General features: G+C 34.6%; 1 protein-coding gene across 1 annotated transcript; it reads left to right on the plus strand.

Annotated features, from left to right (window-relative positions):
• Window positions 1-1123: 1123 nt before the first annotated feature.
• On the plus strand, window positions 1124-21609 carry LOC124542040 (serine/threonine-protein phosphatase 6 regulatory ankyrin repeat subunit B-like). The gene is made up of 10 exons (XM_047119996.1): window positions 1124-1369; window positions 13812-13927; window positions 14502-14656; window positions 15071-15203; window positions 15823-16005; window positions 16399-16504; window positions 18286-18426; window positions 18946-19037; window positions 20412-20561; window positions 21084-21609. The coding sequence occupies exons 2-10, from the start codon at window positions 13817-13819 to the stop codon at window positions 21402-21404; spliced, it is 1392 nt and encodes a 463-aa protein (XP_046975952.1). The 5' UTR covers window positions 1124-1369; window positions 13812-13816; the 3' UTR covers window positions 21405-21609.
• Window positions 21610-22376: the final 767 nt, after the last annotated feature.

The following is a 22376-nucleotide window of genomic DNA, read 5'->3' on the forward strand; positions in this document are numbered from 1 at the left end:
CTTTTTTCTGTTGTTTAGTATGGCCCATTTGAGCTGATGCCTTATATTAATAAATTTGCCGCTATGAGCTCTATTCTTAAAATAGATCATTACGAAATTTCAAACAAGAATTTGCACCTGTAATTATTTTATTTTAGGTTACAATAATATAAAACCTCTTTCTATTACGAACCTCTTTCTATCAGGAAGTATAACTCTTGTTCTCTTTGTTGATAATCATATGTCCGGAACTTTCTTGTCTTTGTAAAGGTGTTTAGTTGTATGAAGTGCGTTGTTTCACGTGCGTTTCAATAATATAGGGTAACTGTCGCAATTGTGAATGCTGTTGTGAGATTTAAGTTTTTATCTCGAGAAATATTTTTTGATAGGTTTTTTTTTACAGTATTGTTCATCGTGTTTGTTATTTAATATATAATATAGCGAAGGCTTGGTGGAAATCTTGGTGTCCCACTACACATTTCATTTTTTTTCATTTAATTAATATTACCGTAGGGCACTAGGGGACCTGCCCAGGGCCCCCATCCTGAGAGGGCCCCGAACAACCAAAAATTTCTTTCTCCCGTCACGTATTTTCGAAATTGCCATATATGTAAAAAATAACTAACATATTTAAAGGCTAGTAGCTATAGTCGAAATTAAAAGTAGATAGCTCTAGACGTGCTTTGTGATAGTAATAGATGTACTTAAGCCATTTTAAGGTTTGGCTATAAGCAAATTATTTTTACATTGTAGTAAATATCTACCAAAAGGGCCCCAAATTCATGGGCATAATTCATAGGGTCAATAGGGCCCCAGCTAACTTGAGACGCTGTTATTATGCACTCTAATCATACTCACTGTACAAACCAGTACACAATTAATTATACAAGGTATTGCAGCTTGGCGTTAGAATATTCGACGAGTGCTGGTACCTACTCAAACGGTCTTACACAAAGCCCTACCATCTTATGGTTTGACTCAAAATCCTACCTGTAAAATGTGTCTTCTATTTTAACCTTAAAAATATAAAAGTTTAATTTATAAGATTTAAAGATATAGAAAGTCCGAAATTCATATCCTTACCTTTTACTCGTACTTCGTACTTGGCAAGCGGCCATATTGGCGTTACTCCAGCCATGGCTTCCCCGATGCCACCACAGTTGACGCTTTACTGTTTTAGAGTATTGACGCTACCCAGTTTGTTGAACATTCAATTGAAAGCCAAAAAGAAATATAATTTCATAAATCACGACTGAAATCTGAAATTATTAAATTTAATACAAACGTCATTAAAGCGCGGGAAAAATTGCGCGCTTTTCGTTCATAGAATTATAGAACAAAGGCTTTGTGTCATACATCCTTGTGTTTTGGATACTGATTAATATATCAGGTGAGTTGTTTGATTTTAATTAAAACTTTAGATAGTAATAATATGTTTTTATTCAAATATACTTGAATGCTCATATTTTTAGGAATATTAAGATTTCCTTATTGGTTTAGAAAGTTATTACGACATGGAGCTTACACAAAGAGGTCTTATATTAAAATATTGATCGTAAATTATTCGATACAACTTTTATAAACATTTCACTTGTGTTTATTGATTATTTTGAACAGCTGCTTTGTTGTGACTCCATTCATAATGTGTAATTCTGACGTCCAACAGACTGCGACGAGAGATCGGGACTTTTGCGTAGAAATGTCATTCGATTAAAATTTATTATGTTCAAAGTCTCAAGTGTTTTTTTTTTAATTTATTGATTTTTATGACTGTCATCTTACTTATAAATCAAACAACACGAAATTATGTTTTATGTTCTGTGTAAAATAAAGATAAAAGACAAAAAATTAACAGACTCAAAATAGCAACATATAATATGGTAGCTGATTTTCATGTCATCCTTTCTACTTTTTTTTTTGTTTAAATATCCAAATCTTTATCATCGGGTAAGACAAACTTAAAAACTAAATAGGTAGTATAAATGTTACATTTACCGATGTCTTTACGCACACAAAGATGTTTTTAGCCTTATAATATTATAATAATTAAATTGATGACGCTGTCTTTATAGCTTATAACATTTTGTTATATATGTCAGAATCATTTAGTAACTGTTCGTCATCTTTGATAATAAATCTCATCAACGCTAATTTTTATAAATCCATGTAGGTACCCATAAACTATCCCATACAAAAAAGTACATTTACTTATTTGTAAATGCACTCACAATATGCATTCAAAGCATTTTTTACATACAAATTAACTAACATAACAATAATTATATAATATATGTATCTCAATTCCAATTAAACATAGCACTTCCAGATTCATAAATTAAAAAAATGCAAATTGATTTTTAGGTTAGTATAAGTGTTCGTAAAAAATAACATTGGATATTATTTTATAATATTATTGATTTCATCGCCATTTTTGTTTCGCAATTTTATACCATATTTCATTACTATATAGTGCTATTTTGAGTATTATTAAAATTAAACTAGTCACTTGACAGTTAATTGACATTTACGATATGATTCTATGAGAGTGGTAACAGTGAAAGAAAGTTTAAAATACTGAAAGTTGTCTATGATTATCAAACACAGTAAAACACTAGTGAAAGTTGTCTATGATCATCAGTGTACTCTAGAAAAATAAACAACAATAAATTGACAAGGCTACATGTGAATCCAATCTTCAAAACATAAAAAAGTGTGATATTTTTTTATTGCAAGTTGTGTGTGCGTCACAATTACAAAGGCTTTGTAAACATAGAAATTACGCACACAACAATAATGTCATTATAAATCTTTCTTCACTCACACAAAACGAAAATACTGTTTGTAATACGCACACATGTATACTAAAACAGTATAAGCATAATAAAATATATTCTTACGCTACAATACTGTGGATAAATGACGTTATCGATGTTTTATAGGCATACAACCGTGTTAATACACATTAAGAAAAATGCGGTTATTTTAATCTTACAAACAGACACTCTAATTTTATTCAAGACATAAATTATCATCTGCAATTGAGAGCCGAGATGGCCCAGTGGTTAAAACGCGTGCATCTTAACCGATAATTGCGGGTTCAAACCAAGGCAAGCATCACTAAATATTCATGAGCTTCATTTGTGTTTATAATTGTGCTCGGCATAAGGAAAACGTCGTGAGGAATCCAAATGTGTGTTCCACCAACCTGCATTGGAACAGCGTGGTGTAATGTTCCAAACCTTCTCTTCAAAGTGAGAGGCGGCCTTATCCCAGCCGTGGGGAATTTACAGGCTGTTGTTGTATGTGCAGCTATCGTCCCATAATCACTGGGTCAAAAATCGTCATACCCTATTATAAGGAAATACTTGGTAAATGTTTAAAAGCGATATCGTAAACAAGCGTGTCGTACAAGAAAGGGTTATAATTTACGAATTCAGTTCATTCAAATCTCTCAGGTAAACAGGCCAGATATATTTGGATCCGAATCGAATGCGTACTTGTAGCTGAGAGTTTATAAACAGACGCCTACACTTTGAATTTACGGGCACGTGAATTAAAACTCGATTTTTGTACCTGCATCCTTTGTTTACGAATAAACTTATCAAGTGTTAATCACTACATATGTAGTATAAAACAAAGTCGCTTTCTCTGTCCCATTTATAGGGACCATTTATATGCTTAAATCTTTAAAAGTACGCAACGGATTTTGAAGCGGTGTTTTTTAATTGATAGAGTGATTCGAGGAGAAGGTTTTTGTATATAATACATGAAAAATATAGTAAAGAAACGCTGATAATTTTAGAAGTTTCTAATGTGATGTCGTAAATAAATTCTGTAGTACATTTAGTATTAACTTCGCAAAGACGAGTCGGGTCGCTAGTAATATTATATTCTGTGAAAACACTTTCGAATGAAATTGATTATATTGGTGGCTTTGTGCTAATTGGTTTGGTACCAACCACTCATCAGATATTCTAACCAAACAGTAGTACCCAGTATTGTTGTGTTCAGATTTCAAAAATGAATGAGCCAGTTTTAATGTCTATGGGCGTTAGTGACATTTAACATCAGGCATATTTGCAGTTCCACTGTCTATTTAGATTAAAAATAAAAATTGTCAATTGGACTTACAATCGAACTGTGGCATTTATTATCTGTGGAAGAAAGATTGGTATTTTTGGCGGGCTTTTTTGAAAAGTGACAATTTTCATTTGATAGAAATAAAAATGGCCGATTCAAATTGATTATAAGGTCAGATATAATTTACAAATTGTTCGTACATTGTTTACTTGTTCACCTACCTATATTAAAACAAAGAGTAATGCTTTATCCGATTATAATATACGAGATGACATATACGATTTTCCATTAACTGATTTGAAGCTGATTCCAGTAAACTTGTCAGTGTATTGCTTGAACATGACAAGTCTAGTTAAGTTTGTAACGTCATGTAACTTGAATATTTCATGACGTTAGTCGAAAACCGTCCGGCAGGCAACGACTTTATACTCAATGGATTTATCCTCCATCCAATCGCTTCTTTCTGTTTTCTGCCACTAATAAGTCTAGGATGGTTAACGCGTCGTAATTCGTAACTGTTCATGCCATAGTTTCATTGCGGCATCATGCAAACTAGAAGAGGAAATTGAATACGAGTTGTCTGTATGAATGATACTCGAAGTCTGGGGTGGTCTGGGGGGGGGGTGTATTGAAAACGGAGATCTAAAATAGTGGATCTTATTTGAGTAGGTTGCTAAACTGAGATGATGAGATGATGATTAGAACGCGTGCATTTTAACCGATGATTGCGGGTTCAAACCCAGGCAAGCACCACTATATATATGTGCTTAATTTGTGTATATATTTCATCTCATGCTCGACGGTGAAGGAAAACATCTTGAGGAAACCTGCATGTGTCTAATTTCATCGAAATTCTGCCACATTCTGGATTCCACCAACCCGCATTGGAACAGCGTGGTGGAATATGTTCCAAACCCTCTCCTTAATGGAAGAGGAGGCCTTATCTCAGCTTTTTAGTGGGAAATGTACAGGCTGTTACTTTACTTTACTTATTACTTTACTAAACAACATTAATTTCTATTATCTATTTCCCAACCGACAATGCCACTATTATTCTGTCAAAGGGTTTATCAACGAGCTTATTTCATTGATAGCAACTACATCTCATACTTAATTTGAGAAAGTATGTTTTTTTGTCTCTTGTGTTGAAAAATAAAACAATAATAATCAAGGGCTTATTAAAAAATACCACTTACCAATTGGTTTTCGAGATGAAAAGCTTGAGGAACTCAAATCTACAACAGACAGTTCTAATGATTAGAAGGTTATAGCACATAAATCCACACTGGATTTCTGTACTAATCCAATGAGTAGGTATAATATTTTTAAAAAGCTTTTCTTAACTATTATAATACACGAAGAAAACAAAATTTCTATCCCTATTTCAGTCATTGAATCATTGGTAAGCTTCCACGTGCGTTTTCCAACCTAAATCAACGAAATATTTAACTAAGAACTAAATATGTTTTTATTGAATATTTATTACTGTAAGGCCATGCATCTACCTACCCATAGTGTTCTAACGCACAGTCACTTTTCAAAGACATTAAAATAATCCAATAGACAATTACTGCTTTTATTTACGATACAATTAAACAATGTCAACCTATATTATAGGTACCAACAATAATTTAAATACTACGTAGTATAATGACCTGAAAATCTGTTTAAAACTTGGTTTTTAATGCCAAACAAAGTTATTTAGTGTCAAGGTTCCGGTCAAACAACCGGGCTATTTCTGGAAGCCATTTCTCTCCGCCATTTTGTTTTGATACAGACGCGAGACTCGGTCTGTTCAATAAACTTTTAGTTTTTTTAAATTAACTTACTTTACACACATTATTTGAACATAATTTAAATTTTTTATATTGATAATTGATAAATAATAAACAACCTTATTATATAAACATTATTTAAAAAAAAAGGATACGGTCTATTTAACTGTCATTATTTTTTTTTTTTTTTTTTTGTAAATAAGTCTAAAGTCGCTTTTTGCCATTATTGTTGCATTTAAATTTTTAAAGAAATAAATTTTATGTTTACAAAGCTTTATTGTGTTCTATTGATATCAGAAAGAGTTTTCTGAATAGTTATCATCGCTAAATTCAAAAGTGCTTGTATGATTTCATAACAATAATGCAAATGTATTTTACTAATTACATATATTAAAAAAAAAACCCTTTTGAGTTTATTTTATAGAGAATGGCTTATTTTCGGGAAGTTCAGAACAAGTTGCTTTAATAGCTGTCGTTTTGCCCAAACTATTGAAAAATACAGATGAATAATCCTATAATGTCACATTTTTTTATTTGACATTAATAATTACAATGATAATAAGACAAAACCGTATGAAAATACGTTTAAATTATGTTTAAAATACCACAAAGAGTAGACAATCACTCTCAATACAATATAGGAGCGGTATATACTAGATACGGCTGGTTTTGCTTGCTGATATTAACACTATGACATATTATGCTTATGTGTAATTTAGGTATATATAATATCTATACAAACAGCCTACTAGACAATCGAAAATATTTCAGAAATTGTCTATTTCTAAATATAATCCTCTATTATTAGTATTAATTATATTTCATATACCGTGTAATTAGTAGTTAAACAATAATAACTCATTACAATCATGACAATAATACAAGGATTAATGCCTATCCGGACAATAAAGACAGTGTTTACCGCTCAACTGTCAAACTCAGAGTTATTGCTGACATATTAATGGGGGGAAATAATTTTGCTCCTACGTGAGATTCGATTTGATCCCAGGACTTACAGTTAGCTGGTCAATAAACACCCACACACAAATATGCTTTGTTTATGTGGATATTTTCGTTACCATAGCAACGCTGCTGCGCTTTCATCAGACGGAAACGTTGATAACCTTGAATTAATATACGAAGTACAGATACAAAATAATATTTATATACGTACATCAATGATGTTTTAGTAAACAGATATGTTATTAACGCGCAAAAAGTGAAGACTAGAAAACGTCCTAATTGGGACGCTTGTCTTTAGTCGTTTTACGTAGTACCTAATACGTTAAAATACATCATAATTACGTAGTAATACATTTTGCGTAATATAAAACATCTAGTTATCCCTTTTACTTATTGTTTTTATCAAGCTATCCTTTTTACTTTTAACGAAATGTAATAATAAACTAAACTAAACGGTCCCCGGCGCGGCACACTTTTTTCTGTTGTTTAGTATGGATATAACATATCTGTTTATTAGAATATCATTGACATACATATAATGATTCCTGAACGATTGCAACACTGGAATGTATATTTATTTGAAAGTATATACGTTAATATATACATGAGTATCACATATGTACAATAATTTGATTTATGTCTGAAACCAAAAATTTACTCTGTGATAGTTATATGTAAACTCATCTGGCTAGGTACCACCCACTTATCACCATATTCTACCGTCAAACAGTGATACTTCGTATTATTTAGTTTTGAAGGGTGAGTGAGCCAGTATAACTACAAACACAAAGGTCACAAGTTCGTTCTCAAGGTTGGCGGCGCATTGGCAGAATAAAATGTATTAATAGTTTGTATATCTACGGATGGTAGTTTACTACTTACCATCCGGTGGCCTATTTGCTGATCCAACTACCTCTTTTGATTTAAATGAATGTCAATAAGACTTACAATCGAACTATGGTATTTATTATCTGTGGAAAAACAAATAGTACTTTTGGCGGGCTTTTATACAATTTGACGTTTCATAAAATTAAAAATGGCCACCTCTAATTGTTTACAAATTGATAAATTAACCAGTATGACTGCTTAGAGAACAATAAAATTAATATTTAAAATAACATAAACTGTACAAAAGACTTATCACTTTATGAATAGATTTTAACATAAGTTTTTTTTTTAATAAATAGAAGCACCTAATTATATTAAACAATTAAATAACATAAAAGCAAAGCAAAGTAATTCCTTACTGGCGAAATTTAAGCAACGCGCAACCGCACAAAACAAATGATAAACAAAACACACGTGGCGCCATCTTTTATCCACGTTAAAATAAACGATCAAGGTCATTGGCCTGTGCGACAAAATTGAGAAGGTCCCTCTAATTACGTTAAATCTTCCGATGCTCAATATCATTTGGAAATGGCTGGCGTCCATCCAAATTGGAACGATATGTGACATTTCATCATGATCTCGGGTTTCCCGAACTTTAAACCTTTGTAGGAAAATGTGATGATTGACTTTTTCTTTTCTTAGTAAGATTTGGGACGTTTGTTAATTAATGAGAGATGATTTCTTGGCTAGTATCGTAGCTAGTTTAAGAGAGAAAGTGAAGTGAAAGGTCGGGTAAATCTGTTTGAGTGTTTCTGTTATGAAATTCTCTATAACAGTCCGTAATTTGGAAGTTGGCAAAGTGAGCACCGTTACTCAGAAGTACTCATTATTAAAGTGATCTACAATTATGTTTATGTGAGTGTGCACCAGTTTTTACGCACACACGTAAACAACATAGGGATCATTTCAATACATGTTAGGGGCCATCCATAAATTACGTCACAAGTTAAGGGGGAGGGAGGGGGTCGACGTAGTGTGACATTGTGTGACAAGGGGGAGGGAGGGGTCCTAAATTTGGTGACGTCACATTTCAAAACTCTTTATAATCTAAGTGATCAGGGTTATACTTGAGACTTCTTCCCAGACGAGTCAATACAGAGGAAGGAAAAAGACATGTCGTAACTGTTCCTATAAAACTGTGTAAACCAGATTCTACGCTACATTTGAAACATAAAAATGGCACATTCTGTACTGCTACTATAAGAAATCTTGAATCGTTAGCTTCAATTTTGGGTCCTGATCAAGTTTTCTTTTTATCAATGGATGACAAAGGACGCGTGCCATTGGGTATAACAGCAGCAAACGCTCAAGCACCAATATTAATGCACCTTGATTATCGCGTAAAATTACCAGATCATGATTTCGTGGTCGCGGAAAAACATAAACTTATTCCCTCTGTCTATGCAGGCATTGTAATAAAGAAGGACGGTGAAGGGAAACCTGAAGCTGTGACCCACTCTGGGTTTTATAAAACCCGTATTTATTTTTACTTGTGATGGTAGTCCCGACGAAAATCCACGATACGATCGATGGATGCTATTTACATTGCCACAAATGCTCCAGGAAGAAGCTCCACAAATGCTTTCAACAGAGTGGAACGACGAATGGCGCCACTTAGTCGCGAACTTACTGGTGTTGTTTTAAAATATGACAATTTTGGTTCCCATCTCGATTCCAGTATTCGAACAACTGATTTGGAGTTAGAAAAACGAAACTTTGAGAGTGCAGGCATTGTGCTGGCTAATATTTGGAGCCAATTGGTGATAGATGATTTTCCTGTGGTTACCGAATAAATTAGGCCAACAGATACTGGACTGAATAATATACAGGCTAAGGAATTGAAGAATGATGCGACTTGGTACGCAAATCATGTGCGTGAATCACATTATTTATTACAAGTAGCAAAATGCGAGATTGTGGTGTACGACGATCTAGTCTTTGGCGACTGTTACAAGAGGGGTTTTAACCACCACCTGTTTTAATAAATCAGACGTCAAGCGGTTATGTAACCATAGAAAAAGATAACCCCGAGGGTAAATTCGCTCTACTGTTACTTCAGCTAGCTATGAATCTTCGAGCGTCATTACATTTGAAGCAAGTTCCGTATGATAGCTATAGCCTCAGTGTCGAGGCATACTTGTTTAAGCGATCATGAGACACCTGTGGTCTATATTTTGCATCATACACGGCCACTTATCAACACAAGGAATTACATAAGAAACAACAAGAAATGTTTCCCATCGCGAAGATTCGTCCTCAACCAATTGCTGCTAGACGTGCCAGAGAAATTCTTTGTATGGATGATGACGGTAATGCGGTATGGTTTGGTAAAAAAGATGTTGACACATCGAATCTTCCTGACATTCACAACCCTTACGAGAACGTAGTGGCTGCTATGCCAGTTATAAATAATTTAAAGGAGTGGGTTCAAAGTCCATGGACTCAAGATGATTAAGGTTGTTCTTTAATTAATAGTATTTATTTTGTTAATTCGTTTAAATGTTTGATTTGATCTAAATATTTAAAAAAAAAATTAAATTGAAATAAAAAAATACGTAACTGCTGTTTTAATTAAATAATTATTTCTAGATTTAAAAATAAGTATAAAATATGTGACGTCACACTAGGTAGGGGGGGGGGGTCTCACAAACGTGACCAGCTGTGACAAGGACGGGGGGAGGGGTAAAAAATAATGAAATTAGTGTGACGTAATTTATGGATGGCCCCTTATTGAAAATATCACGAAGAAACCTGCATGTTCCTAATTTCATTGAAATATTCAAACGTCTGGCAGAAGAGTGATAGAATTCGTTCCGAATCTTTTGGTCAATGGTAGAGGAAGCCTTAGTACTGTTGTCATTAAATCTGCCGTAGTGTAATAAAATGCCGTGAACTAACATCACCCATAGGCAATGAAGCTGTAAGAAATATTAACTATTCCTTACATCGTCAATTTGCCACCGACCATGAGAACTATGGTAAGATGTTATGTCCCTTGTGCCTGTAGTTACACTGGCTCACTCACCCTTCAAACCGAAACACAACAACACTAAGTACTGTTATTTGGCGGTAGAATAACTGATCAGTGGGTGGTACCCAGACGGGCTTGCACAAAGCGCTACCACCAAGTAAACCTATCACACCTCCACCATATAACCTATGGAATAGTTTTGGAATAATAAATTTAACGGTTTGTCATCGATGCGTTTCATAGGTTTACATTTTTACCACGTTTTTTGATCATAGCTCATTTTTGACTTTAGGTAGATAACGGCATTATAGTTATACCACGGCAGAAATAGCTTTTATAAATAGTAAGAATATCATGTACCAAAAATGTTTTCCTTCACCGCCGAGCACAGGATGAATTATAAACACAAATTCAGCACGTGAATATTCAGTAGTCCTTGCCTGGGTTGAACACGCAATCATCGGTTAAGATGCACGCGTTCTAACCATTGGCCCATCTCGGCATATTATAGTTACCTCACAAATCATGAAATATGTAGGTGTTGATATATCAACGAGTAAGCTTTAGTTTAGTTTAGCTTTAACGTGATGTCACCCGCCGTTTCGGTCTGGCGTCACTCTGGTTGGATTATCGCCATCTTTGTATCGATTTTCTTAGCATTTTTGATCACGAGTTTAGCGATGAGAGATTTCCTCGAAAGTTTATTGTAGGGTCGCCAACCTTTGTGATCTATTCTGTCTTGTAATAACGGTCACGTAAACCTATTGTGACTATTATGTGATGTTTTACTACCCAAAGATTGTGAATTTAAACGCGGATCAGCGCCTTTGTTGGTCACATGCTTATAATTATGGAAAAGTATTGTGATTCTGCTAGTGTGTAATAAGCATGGATGTAAGCAAGGATGTTCGTGGCATAGTAAAGAGTATATCCATTTGTCACTCACGGATTCTTTTTGATTTTTTTTGGGAACTATTCATCCGGTTTTTTGCATAAGAAGTTTGCTTTAATATCAAGTTTCATCTAAATCAAAAATCAAAAGAAACTTTATTCAAATGGGCTTTTACAAACACTTTTGAATTGTCATTTAAGAATTAAGTGAAGCTACCACCGGTTCGGAAAGTAGATTCTACCGAGAACCGGCAAGAAACTCAGTAGTTACTCTTTTTCAACATAAAAAAAATACAGTCATGTTAGTTAATAAATTTAAATTAATATATCCTGCCTGGAAGTCAACAGGTATTAATTCCACGGCTTTTTATCATCTACAAAATCTTGTATCGAATGCCTTTTTTACAAATGTATTATTCCACATACTCGATTGAGTGTTTTGGTCGTGAAAAAGTTCAATTCCATTCAATTTTTGGTTTAATGGCTTTTAGTTGTGCCGACAGGGCACAGAATAATTCGCCAATGTCACGTAGGATGGAGAAGACACGAAAGAGATTGATTGGTACAGTTGAGGAAACAAACATAATTAAATTTTGAAGACTAGCACAGTCGTTGTAATTTCCTTGTTAATCCTTAACCTAGAACAACACAAACATTAAGGGTTAATAATAAGATACAGTAAAAATAAAGTGAAAAAGTTATCGACAGATAGTTAGATTTTCACATTGACATTTGACGTTTTACGTTTGACATTCATAATATAAATCTCTCGCAAAATTGAAAACTTGGTTCGATCTAAATAAGTTAGATCATATATATTATCTGTCAGCATATTCACTTTTTCCGACAGGTATTCACGACACTAGTCGAGCCTTACTCAAAAAATAAAAACGAAAACATTCTTTATTCAAGTAATCTCATATATGCACTTTTGAGAAACCGAGTGTTAAACAGTCTTGACAAGAACCGATAACGAAAACAATAGTTAGTCATCTGCCATATTAATTACAGAGTATACCTTGATATGTAGACAAAAATTACAATATTATAAACACTAACAGCTTATGTAAATCAGACCACATGTGTCTATACACATGATCGTTACACAATTGAGACACTATCGCCAAAAAATAGTTCGAAACACAGGCGTGACTTTGGCGCGTAAATTAACATGCGATGTTAAATGTTTATTATTATTGTTTGTTATTTTGCAACGCAATACAAACAGACATGGTGTCTAGCGATGCTTTTGTTTTTAAATACGAGTTAGTTTTATCTATATATAGTTGTGTATGCCACGTGTTCGTACTATAACTGTTTGTAAAAATAGATTTATTGTAGGCGATTGGTACGTTTTTAGTGTATCGGTTATTTCAAATAAGGTATTAGGCTGACAAATGGACCTTGATAGATGACCCATTAACAAATGTTAAGAATCATTGAATCATAAATACACCAATGCTTAGAAATCAAGATGAAATATCCCTGTTGTGGCTCACCCTTCAAACTAGAATATAAGAATACTAGGTATTACTGTTTGGCGGTAGAATGCGCAATAACTGGTGGTACCTACATAAGTTTAGACTAAACTTTGCCGCCTGTTAGCCGATAAATTTCCCAATGCTAAACAAAATTCTGATTGGGAGCTTTTTTCACCAAGACAAGTTTCCTTGGGTGTTTTTTCTTCATTGCCTTACCTGAGCTGAATTAGACACATGAGATGAATAAAAGGTCACTATTTTAAGTTATGTTTAATATCATTTTAAATCTAGAAGATATATCGGTTTATACTTGGGGGAGGTCTTTATCCAACAGTGGACATCTTCCGGCTGCAATGATAAGGATATTTAAGTTTAGGTGGATTTAGTAGCGGCGTTTTTATTGCAACACACACACACACACACTTTTTACACTACAACGTTTACATATGTGACGTTTATACATTCTCAGGATCGTTATATCTTATCGAGTTATTTAATTAAAATACACACCTGTTTGATATCACAGAACCAATTGCGTCATGCTAATAGTTTAATTTTTAGACGCATAAAACTGCGAAATATAACTGTTTATGGAATGTAATATTTTATACTAAAAAGTTTTCCGATGTTTTTTCTTTTCAAAAGACACTCATTGTTAAGTATAGAATTAAATGTTATATTGCGATTCGTATGGTATAAAATTCATCAAAGTCCAAATACTCTCTCCAAGCTTAACTGGAAGACTGACAGGCTGTTATTAAACTTTTTTCTCTTCCCCAGCGATCATGCCGTCCGAAGTTATAACTGACAAATCGCTGCAGCGCGAACTAGCTGACTCCATCATCCGTATGGTGCCATTGGATGAAATACGCATATTGCTCGCCTGTGGGGCTAAGGTAATCACTATCGCTACATATTATATAAGTCCCCTGGCTGCGTCTGTCTGTCTGTATGTTTGCCATAAACTCCGAAACTGTTGAACGGATTTTCATGCGGTCTTCACTAATAGACAGAGGTATTAATAAGGAAGGTTTAGATTTATAATTTATTCACTTTTTGTAAATAAGTTGAAATAATACGACAATTTTTAAAGATATCGTTAACATAATCATAACAAAAATATATAAATAGAAGGTAAAAATTAAAAAAATACTTATGTCCACTTCACATAAAAAAAAAAACTTATGTTCGAATCTAAAAATACCAACATTAGACAAGTATTGCTTAAATATTTGGGCTTTAACGTTATGAATGATTGAATTCCTCGGCATAAAAAAATCTGATAACTAAGGAATAACAAGCACTTAATACGAAAGAAAAGAAATAGGATACTTAACAAACGACTCCGTTCTCCTCCCACGTGGGGATGAAGCCAACAACAGCTTATAATATTAGTTTTATTTTAGTTTCTGAGATATTTGAAATAGTCGTGGTTTTTGTCATGTAAATATTTTTTATACATATGTTTAGGTAAACGAGCCCGTGACACAGGGCCTACGTCCACTGCACTACGCGATCTGGCAGAGATACTTGGAGGCGACAAGGCTTTTACTCGTTCGAGGCTGTGATATAAACGCTAGAGATGATTGTGGTTACAGCGCACTGCATCTATCCGCTGAACACGGGTAAGTATCATCAAAACTATAGTATATAACAACCGTGTATCTGGTTGTCTTGGAAATTTAAGGTTTTTTTTTTCGCACTTCACATTAGCGGAACAATCTTTGCCCTTTCGGCATATTTTTTTTGTGCTATAGGTTTGCGGACGAGCATGAGCCACCTGATGGTAAGTGGTCACCACCGCCCATAGACATTGGCACTGTTAGAACCATTCTTTACATCGCCAATGCGCCACCAACTTTGGGAACTAAAATGGTATGTCCCTTGTGCATATAGTTACACTGGCTCACTCACCCTTGATTGTTTGGCGGTAGAATATCTGATGAGTGGGTGGTACTTACCCAGATGGGCTTGCACAAAGCCGTACCACCAAATCCAAAATAAAAATAAAGTATTTTTACATGTATAATCTCACCCAGATACAAGGAGTTGGTGAAGCTGTTGCTGGAGAGTGGAGCTGCTGTCGATTACCGTCCAGATACCGGCGAGGAGTTTCCCCGCACCACGCTCTGTGATGAACCCCTAAGGCTTGCGATACGTAACAAACATTATGTAAGTATTACAGTCACAAAAACGGGATATACACCAAGTATTTTATTTTTATTTGATGGATCTCGATATTTCGACGAATGTCTTGTTCCCCAGACTTTAATGTAAGTAAAAGTAAGGTTAACCTTTCCAAAAAACATTTTACTACTACAAAAACGCCATATACCATATCCTATTAAGGCTATCTGAACTCGGGAGCCTCCTGACATACGATTTTTGTTTATTTCTTGATTGTATTCTTAAAAAATATCTACATTGTTATTTTTTGTCGTAAAGTCATTGGGCTTCCTCCTCCTATATTACGGGTAGTGCTCACCAACATTATCATTATCAAAAAAACATTTGCAGTAAAGTCATTTCGCTGGCCGGACTCTGGAAATTAGAAATGTCTCCCTGTAACGTGGCAAGCTCGTAAATCCCTTGATCCTGAACCCTTTCCAATTAGCTTTGCCTTTCTACGGACTATGAAAATATGAGAATAGATTGTATTTTAAACAAATATGTCCTGCATTGTTAACTGGTCGCCTTAAACATTGACTGCAGTGGACAAAGGAAAAAGGTGTCATAATGTCTTATAACCTTTTTAGCTTACCATATACCGAAATAAAGCTTTTTATTCCAGGAAGTGGCCCGTCTTCTTTTGGAACACGGAGCTGACCCAAACAAACGTTACTTCTTTGGTTCAGAGATAAATCTCGTCTCGGATCCCGAGTATTTGGAGCTGTTGTTGATGTTTGGAGCCAATCCTGACTCCAGGGACAGAGCTGGCCTTACGCCGTTGATGAAGGCTGCTAGACAAAGAAAGGTAATGTTTTACCAAACTAGCCATACTTAAATAAGATAACTTGAAGGATAGATCTGTTATTTCAGGTAGACCCTGAATCTCCCAGATATACACCAAATTAAAATCCCAACAAAAAACCAAATCAAAATATACTTTTTTCAACAAGCTCATTAAAACAAATTATATTAAGTGAATCTATCACCGGTTCGGAATGCAGTTTCTACCGTGAGGAATCGGCAAGCAACTGAGTCACTATCATATTCTGTGGTGAATTTAAATTGTTTGGTGATTAAAACTATTTTTTTTTTTCATCCAGTATTTTACAAAACGGAATACTAGTGTTACCAAAAAGTATTTACATGAAATGTTCGTTTCTTGAATACAAATTAATATGAGCCTCAATATTATGTTCAGGGTATCGAATCAGTGCTGATGCTGATCAGCTACGGGGCGGATGTCAACGCGATCGCCGACGCGAGGAATGACTACCGAACGGTCATGCATTACGCCGTTTTGGGTGGTGAGATATTAATCTTTAAATATTATTTCTGAAAAAAACGAAAATCAGCTAAAGTTACGCAAAATATTGACGTACCATCATTGATTTTGGACAATCTATGATGTTCATTATGGATTCGCGAAAAAAAAACACCTCGCCTCATTGCCTCCACTGGTGAGGAGGGCTGGTTCGTTTTTGTCTAGAGGATCGGAATTGCGATTCAACGAAGAAATACTGTTAGCATTCTTGCCACCATTCCAGGCGATCAAGATTTATACAGAAACTAGTTTTAGTTCATATTTGTATATTTAAATTTAAGCTGTTGTTAATTCTTATGTTAATAAATTTTTGCGAAAAAATGGTATTTAGGATATCTGCGAAGTTGTTATCGGAACTTCTGTAGTAAAAACAGGATAGAGGATTTACGATAGTTAAGTGGAATTTTATATTTATAATATTATTAGTAATAATATTAGTAAGTTTTATATCTAAATAAGAATCATGTATAGCAGATCTCGTGGAGTATTTAAATCTGAGTTATATAGATTAAAATAGAGTATAGAATATTAAAAGAACTGATTATAGTTTTATTGGTATCACTTTGATTGACTAAGACATATTTTGTGAAGCCAATTAAATGGCACGGTTTAAAAACAGAATTTTGGAAGACAATTTTCCTAATGTAAGGTTTTTTTTTTAATGTATAGTAATTTTATTATTAATCTCCAATGAATAAGAACATGCAAATCAGAAATAAATCAAGAATGCTAGCAATATTTCCAGGTTCTGAGGCAGTTTCGATTTTTTGAGGTATAAATAGACCAAACCTGTCACCAGTGGACGGATTAAAAGACTGATGAATTTTGTAAATAGCATATTCTGCTACCTGGAGTAATCCAGAGGTCAAAGAGGTTTCTGTAAATATTGCAGAGAGAGGGACGCCAAAACGCTGCCAGCAACCGATCGTTTCTCTTATTTCAGATGGAGAACTACATCTAGCTGATTATATCAAATAAAAGATTTTAAATTGACATGGTTATTAATTATTATTATTATTAATTAAAAAAAATATATATTATTAAAGAGCTGAGATGGCCCAGTGGTTAGAACGCGTGCATCTTAACCGATGATTGCGGGTTCAAACCCAGGCAAGCACCACTATATATATGTGCTTAATTGAGTTTATAATTCATCTCATGCTCGGCGGTGAAGGAAAACATCGTGAGGAAACCTGCATTCCACCAACCCGCATTGGAACAGCGTGGTGGAATACGTTCCAAACCCTCTCCTTAATGGAAGAGAGGCCTTATCTCAGCAGTGGGAAATTTACAGGCTGTTACTTTACTTTACTTTATTTTTATTATTAAAGTAATTAATTTCGGAATATTTACCATGTTTATTATTTTTGTTCGGTGAAGCTCGATATTTCGACATTGTCTACGAATGTCTTGTTCACGAGACTGAAGTTTGCGGGTAGATGTTGATAATGTTAGAAGCGTCCGTATCGGACTACCTCCTTTCTCGTACGTTTGTTAAACACCGGTCACCCCTACTGTTGTCACTTTCACCCCTACCAATGTCACTAGTTATATTTATTTTATGTACACTCGACATTCGATCCCGCGTTTTGCAGACGAATCTCACCGTATCGATTCGCAATTTTAAATAAGACTCGTAGACGCGAACAAATATTTTTGGAAGATTTATATCCAAATGATCTGTATGTTACAATAGAATCAATTAGAAGCAAAGAATATTATAAATATTGCTTCAGCATTTTCTCAAGCCCATTTCTGTTTCAGGCAGCACAGAAGTAGTGAATCTCTTGATCAAGCAAGGGGCCAGAGTCAACTATGAATGTCCTGACTTGAACAAGCCGAGTCCATTGGACCTCGCGATATTGAAAGGGGATGTGGCTATGCTGCAACTTCTGTTATCAGCTGGTGAGTTTCTGCATAGCATGCAATAGCATTTTTCCATGATTCAGATAATATGTAAAAGATCTGATGATCTGTGGTCAAACGCGATGATATTTCGATATAGACTATTTTATTAATCTCTATGAAATAAATGAGCCGAGATGGCCCAGTGGTTAGAACACGTGCATCTTAACCGATGATTTCGGGTTCAAGCCCAGACAAGCAGCACTATATATATGTGCTTAATTTATGTTTATAAATTATCTCTTGCTCGGCTGTGAAGGAAAACATCGTGAGGAAACCTGCAGGTGTATTTCACCAACCCGCATTGGAATGGTGGAATATGTTCCATGCCCTCTCCTTAATGGGAGAGGAGGCCATTAGCCCAGCAGTGGAAAATTTACAGGCTGTTACTTTACTAATTTCCACTAATATATTCTTAATATTACACACAATTATTTACCGGAAATAAATTTTATAAGTATTTAAATATGTTAGTTCTGTAGCTTTAAACGCAATGACCATTAAACCTTTCAATTCCAGGAGCTCGAGTAAACTCGTCCAGCTCAGTAATCGGTACACCTCTACACGTGGCCTGTTCGGACAACATATCGAACAGAAAGGAAATTGTTAAGGTAGGCTACATATATTCCATGCACGAATCCATATACTGATAGCAGAACATGCAACGAGTTTTAGGGGAGTTTTTAGTGAATGATATTATACCACTTGGTTCTAGCCCCTATGTGTTTGACGACCTCCGTGGTCGAGTGGTGTGTACACCGGTTCTCATGGGTACGCCACTCCGAGGTCCCGGGTTCGATTCTCGGCCGAGTCAATGTAGATTATCATTAGTTTTCTATGTTGTCTTGGGTCTGGGTGTTTGTGGTACCGTCGTTACTTCTGATTTTCCATAACACAAGTGCTTTAGCTACTTACATTGGGATCAGAGTAATGTATGTGATGTTGTCTTATATTTATATTTATATGTGTAGGTACCTACTGATTAGATGTTCTACTGCTATATAGCAATACTTAGGTATTGGTGTGCTTGGAAGGTGACTGAATATAAAAGGCACAAGGAACATAACATCTTTATGTAAGGGAAACTTCCAAGTTTGGTGGCGCATTGGCGATGTAAAGTTTGTATTTCTCACAGCGCCAGTGTCTATGGGTGGTACTTATCATCCCGTTTGTCAGTTTGCCTACATATTTTAATATTTATTGAGTTGTATTCGTTATTATTTCATAATGTAAGTTTTTACTGCACCACCATATTGCCGTCTTCCATACACATTATCCTTCTAACCCAAAGGTTGTCTGGAAGAAATGGCTTATAAGCCATAAGACCGCCTTTTGCTTGGCCAATTTTGTTTTAAAGAAAATATATTTTGTATCTGTATGTAAATTTGGTGTGCAATAAAGAGTTAAATAAATAAATATAAAAAACATAATTAGCTGCGTATTGCAATTTCACCAGCTTTATTTAGAATATCGTATTTTTGTTCTGTATGGATCAAGTGTTGGGCCACAAAAGGGATGACTGAAAGACAATTGCATGTTGCGGAGATGAGAATGCTAAGAGGAATGTGTGGTGTTTGTTACGCGAATGGATAGAGCAAGGAATGACTACATAAGAGGAAGTTTGAAAGTGACACCGATAGCCGAGAGGTTGTGGAAGTTGTCTGTCATGGTATGGGCATGCAATGCGGAGGAATGAGGAACATATTGTGAAGAAAGCCTTGAGCATGGCTGTGGATGGATATAGAGGTAGAGGACAATCAAGGAAACGATGGATGGATTGTGTGAAAGACGATATGGTTGTAAAGAATGTTACTTGTGAGATGACGTCTGACAGAGAAGTATGGAAGGAGAAGACATGCTGCGCCTACCCCTAATAAAATTGGGATAAGGGCAGGAGGATGATGATGATCGTATTTTTGTTAAGATTGCTTCAAAAGCGAATGTATAATAAGCATGTTACTACGATACTTTTTTTTTAATTCTAGATCCTTCTAGAAAGTGGTGCAGATCCAAATCTAAAAGTTTACAATGAAGATGACGGCGCTCAATTGCGACCGGCCCTAGCGGAGTACCTCGCCAGTAACACGGAGCCCTGTGCAGAGACTGTAGCCCTATTGCTTAGATATGGAGCTAGGGTAAGTTATTCTAGAATCTTATTTTGTACAGATTTAACTCTGCAGATTACGATTTAACGAAAAATGATGCGTTAAATTGCAATTATATTTCACGATTCACATTATTTCGACAGTTTAAAATCTGACGAGACAGATTGTAATCTATTGAATTTTGTAATCTTACTGTAACATATAGTAAAAGTAAAGTAACAGCCTGTACATTTCCCACTGCTGAGATAAGGCCTCCTCTTCCATTAAGGAGAGGGCTTGAAACATATTCCACCACGCTGTTCCAGTGCGGGTTGGTGGAATGCACATATGGCAGAATTTCGATGAAATTAGACACATGCAGGTTTCCTCACGATGTTTTCCTTCACCGCCGAGCACGATGAATTATAAATACAAATTAAGCACATATATATAGAGGTGCTTGCCTGGGTTTGAACCCGCAATCATCGGTTAAGAGTGCACGAGTTTTAACCACTGGGTTCTGGTTCTAACACTATATATACATATAGATATATGTTTATATAATATTTGCAGGTCATAATGAAAACCCAGTTCCGAGACCCGGATGGCATCCTGAACCATCTTCAAAATGTAACCTCTGAAGAATACGAACACATATTCTACCGTCTCCTAGAAGCCGCGGAGGCCTTCGACTTATGTATGATAAAGAGAAATAATGTTCTGAAACCCAATCAAAAACAGTCCCTAATCGAAAGTGCTAAGACTCCAATTTCCTTACTAGCTCAAGCTAGAATATATCTGCGTAAATTCTTCGGTACCTCACTCGTAAATATTGTTAAAAAGCTGGAAGTACCGATAACTCTTCACAGTTACTTGCTTTTTGAGTATAAATAATTGCATTGATATCAAATTCTTGGCATTATTTTACATTGTGGCAGAACGTCAAATTCTTTTGCCCATTAGTTAAGTTTTTATTCAATGTTGCTAGCTGTCAATGTTACCTCCAATAAAGGGGTAATTGTACAGGGATGGAAATGAAGGGAATTTGTTGATTTTTATGAAAATTAAAGTGTAGGATTAACGGGCATCCGGGGATGTAGCCCATTATAAATTTATAAAACTTTTTTATAATTTTTTTTTTGAAAATAAAAGGATCTCTTTGGTGCCCCAAGGTGTGCAGGCCTTTAAATTCCTGGTAGTTTGTATGCTTATATATGCCGTAGGTAATGATGGATTAATACATTTTTCATAGATTTATATAAAACAATATGTTTTATGACTAGCTTTGGTTTGTTAAGGTCATTGTTTATATAACGAATATATAAATAAAAAGGAGAAAATATTTTTTTAAATGATTGTCTGTATTAGTTTGTCTTTTTTTATTAAATTGAATAGTTTTTCGATAAATAAAGTTAATCTTGAATTACTATGTTATATCCTGTATATCATGTTATATTCAATGATTTTCGAATTGATAAAAATATTTGCTTTTTATTATAAAATAGTTGATATGATTTTCGTAGTCTGATTTTAAAATATTGTGATATTTTGTGATACACTTTAGGTTAAGATTTATATTAAATATCTCAATGTATTACAAATACTCATATATTCGACTGGATTATATATTTTAAATAAATAAAGTTTGTGTGTAAATGTTTTTATTTATTTTTATTTCCTGTGTTACTACGTCAAAATACTTTCTTTAAAATAAAATTATCTTAAGCAAACAATCTTACTCTACGTGATCTAAACTTTTTGCGTATACAATTAGCTTCAAAATTAAATAAAAAACACGAATAGAGTCGAATTAAGCCATGAAATTTTACAGTACTCAAGTGAAAATCAATCGCAGTACTGGGCTAA

The sequence above is a fragment of the Vanessa cardui genome, chromosome 29, assembly GCF_905220365.1.
Source record: "Vanessa cardui chromosome 29, ilVanCard2.1, whole genome shotgun sequence".
In the NCBI taxonomy this organism is placed as follows: Eukaryota; Metazoa; Arthropoda; class Insecta; order Lepidoptera; family Nymphalidae; genus Vanessa; species Vanessa cardui.

Coding starts and splice junctions, on each gene's coding strand:
- LOC124542040 (XM_047119996.1), top strand. CDS start 13,817: ATGCCGTCCGAAGTTATAACTGACAAATCGCTGCAGCGCGAACTAGCT. Junction 14,657..15,070: donor CATCTATCCGCTGAACACGG/GTAAGTATCATC, acceptor AATCTCACCCAG/ATACAAGGAGTTGGTGAAGC. Junction 19,038..20,411: donor ACAGAAAGGAAATTGTTAAG/GTAGGCTACATA, acceptor TTTTAATTCTAG/ATCCTTCTAGAAAGTGGTGC.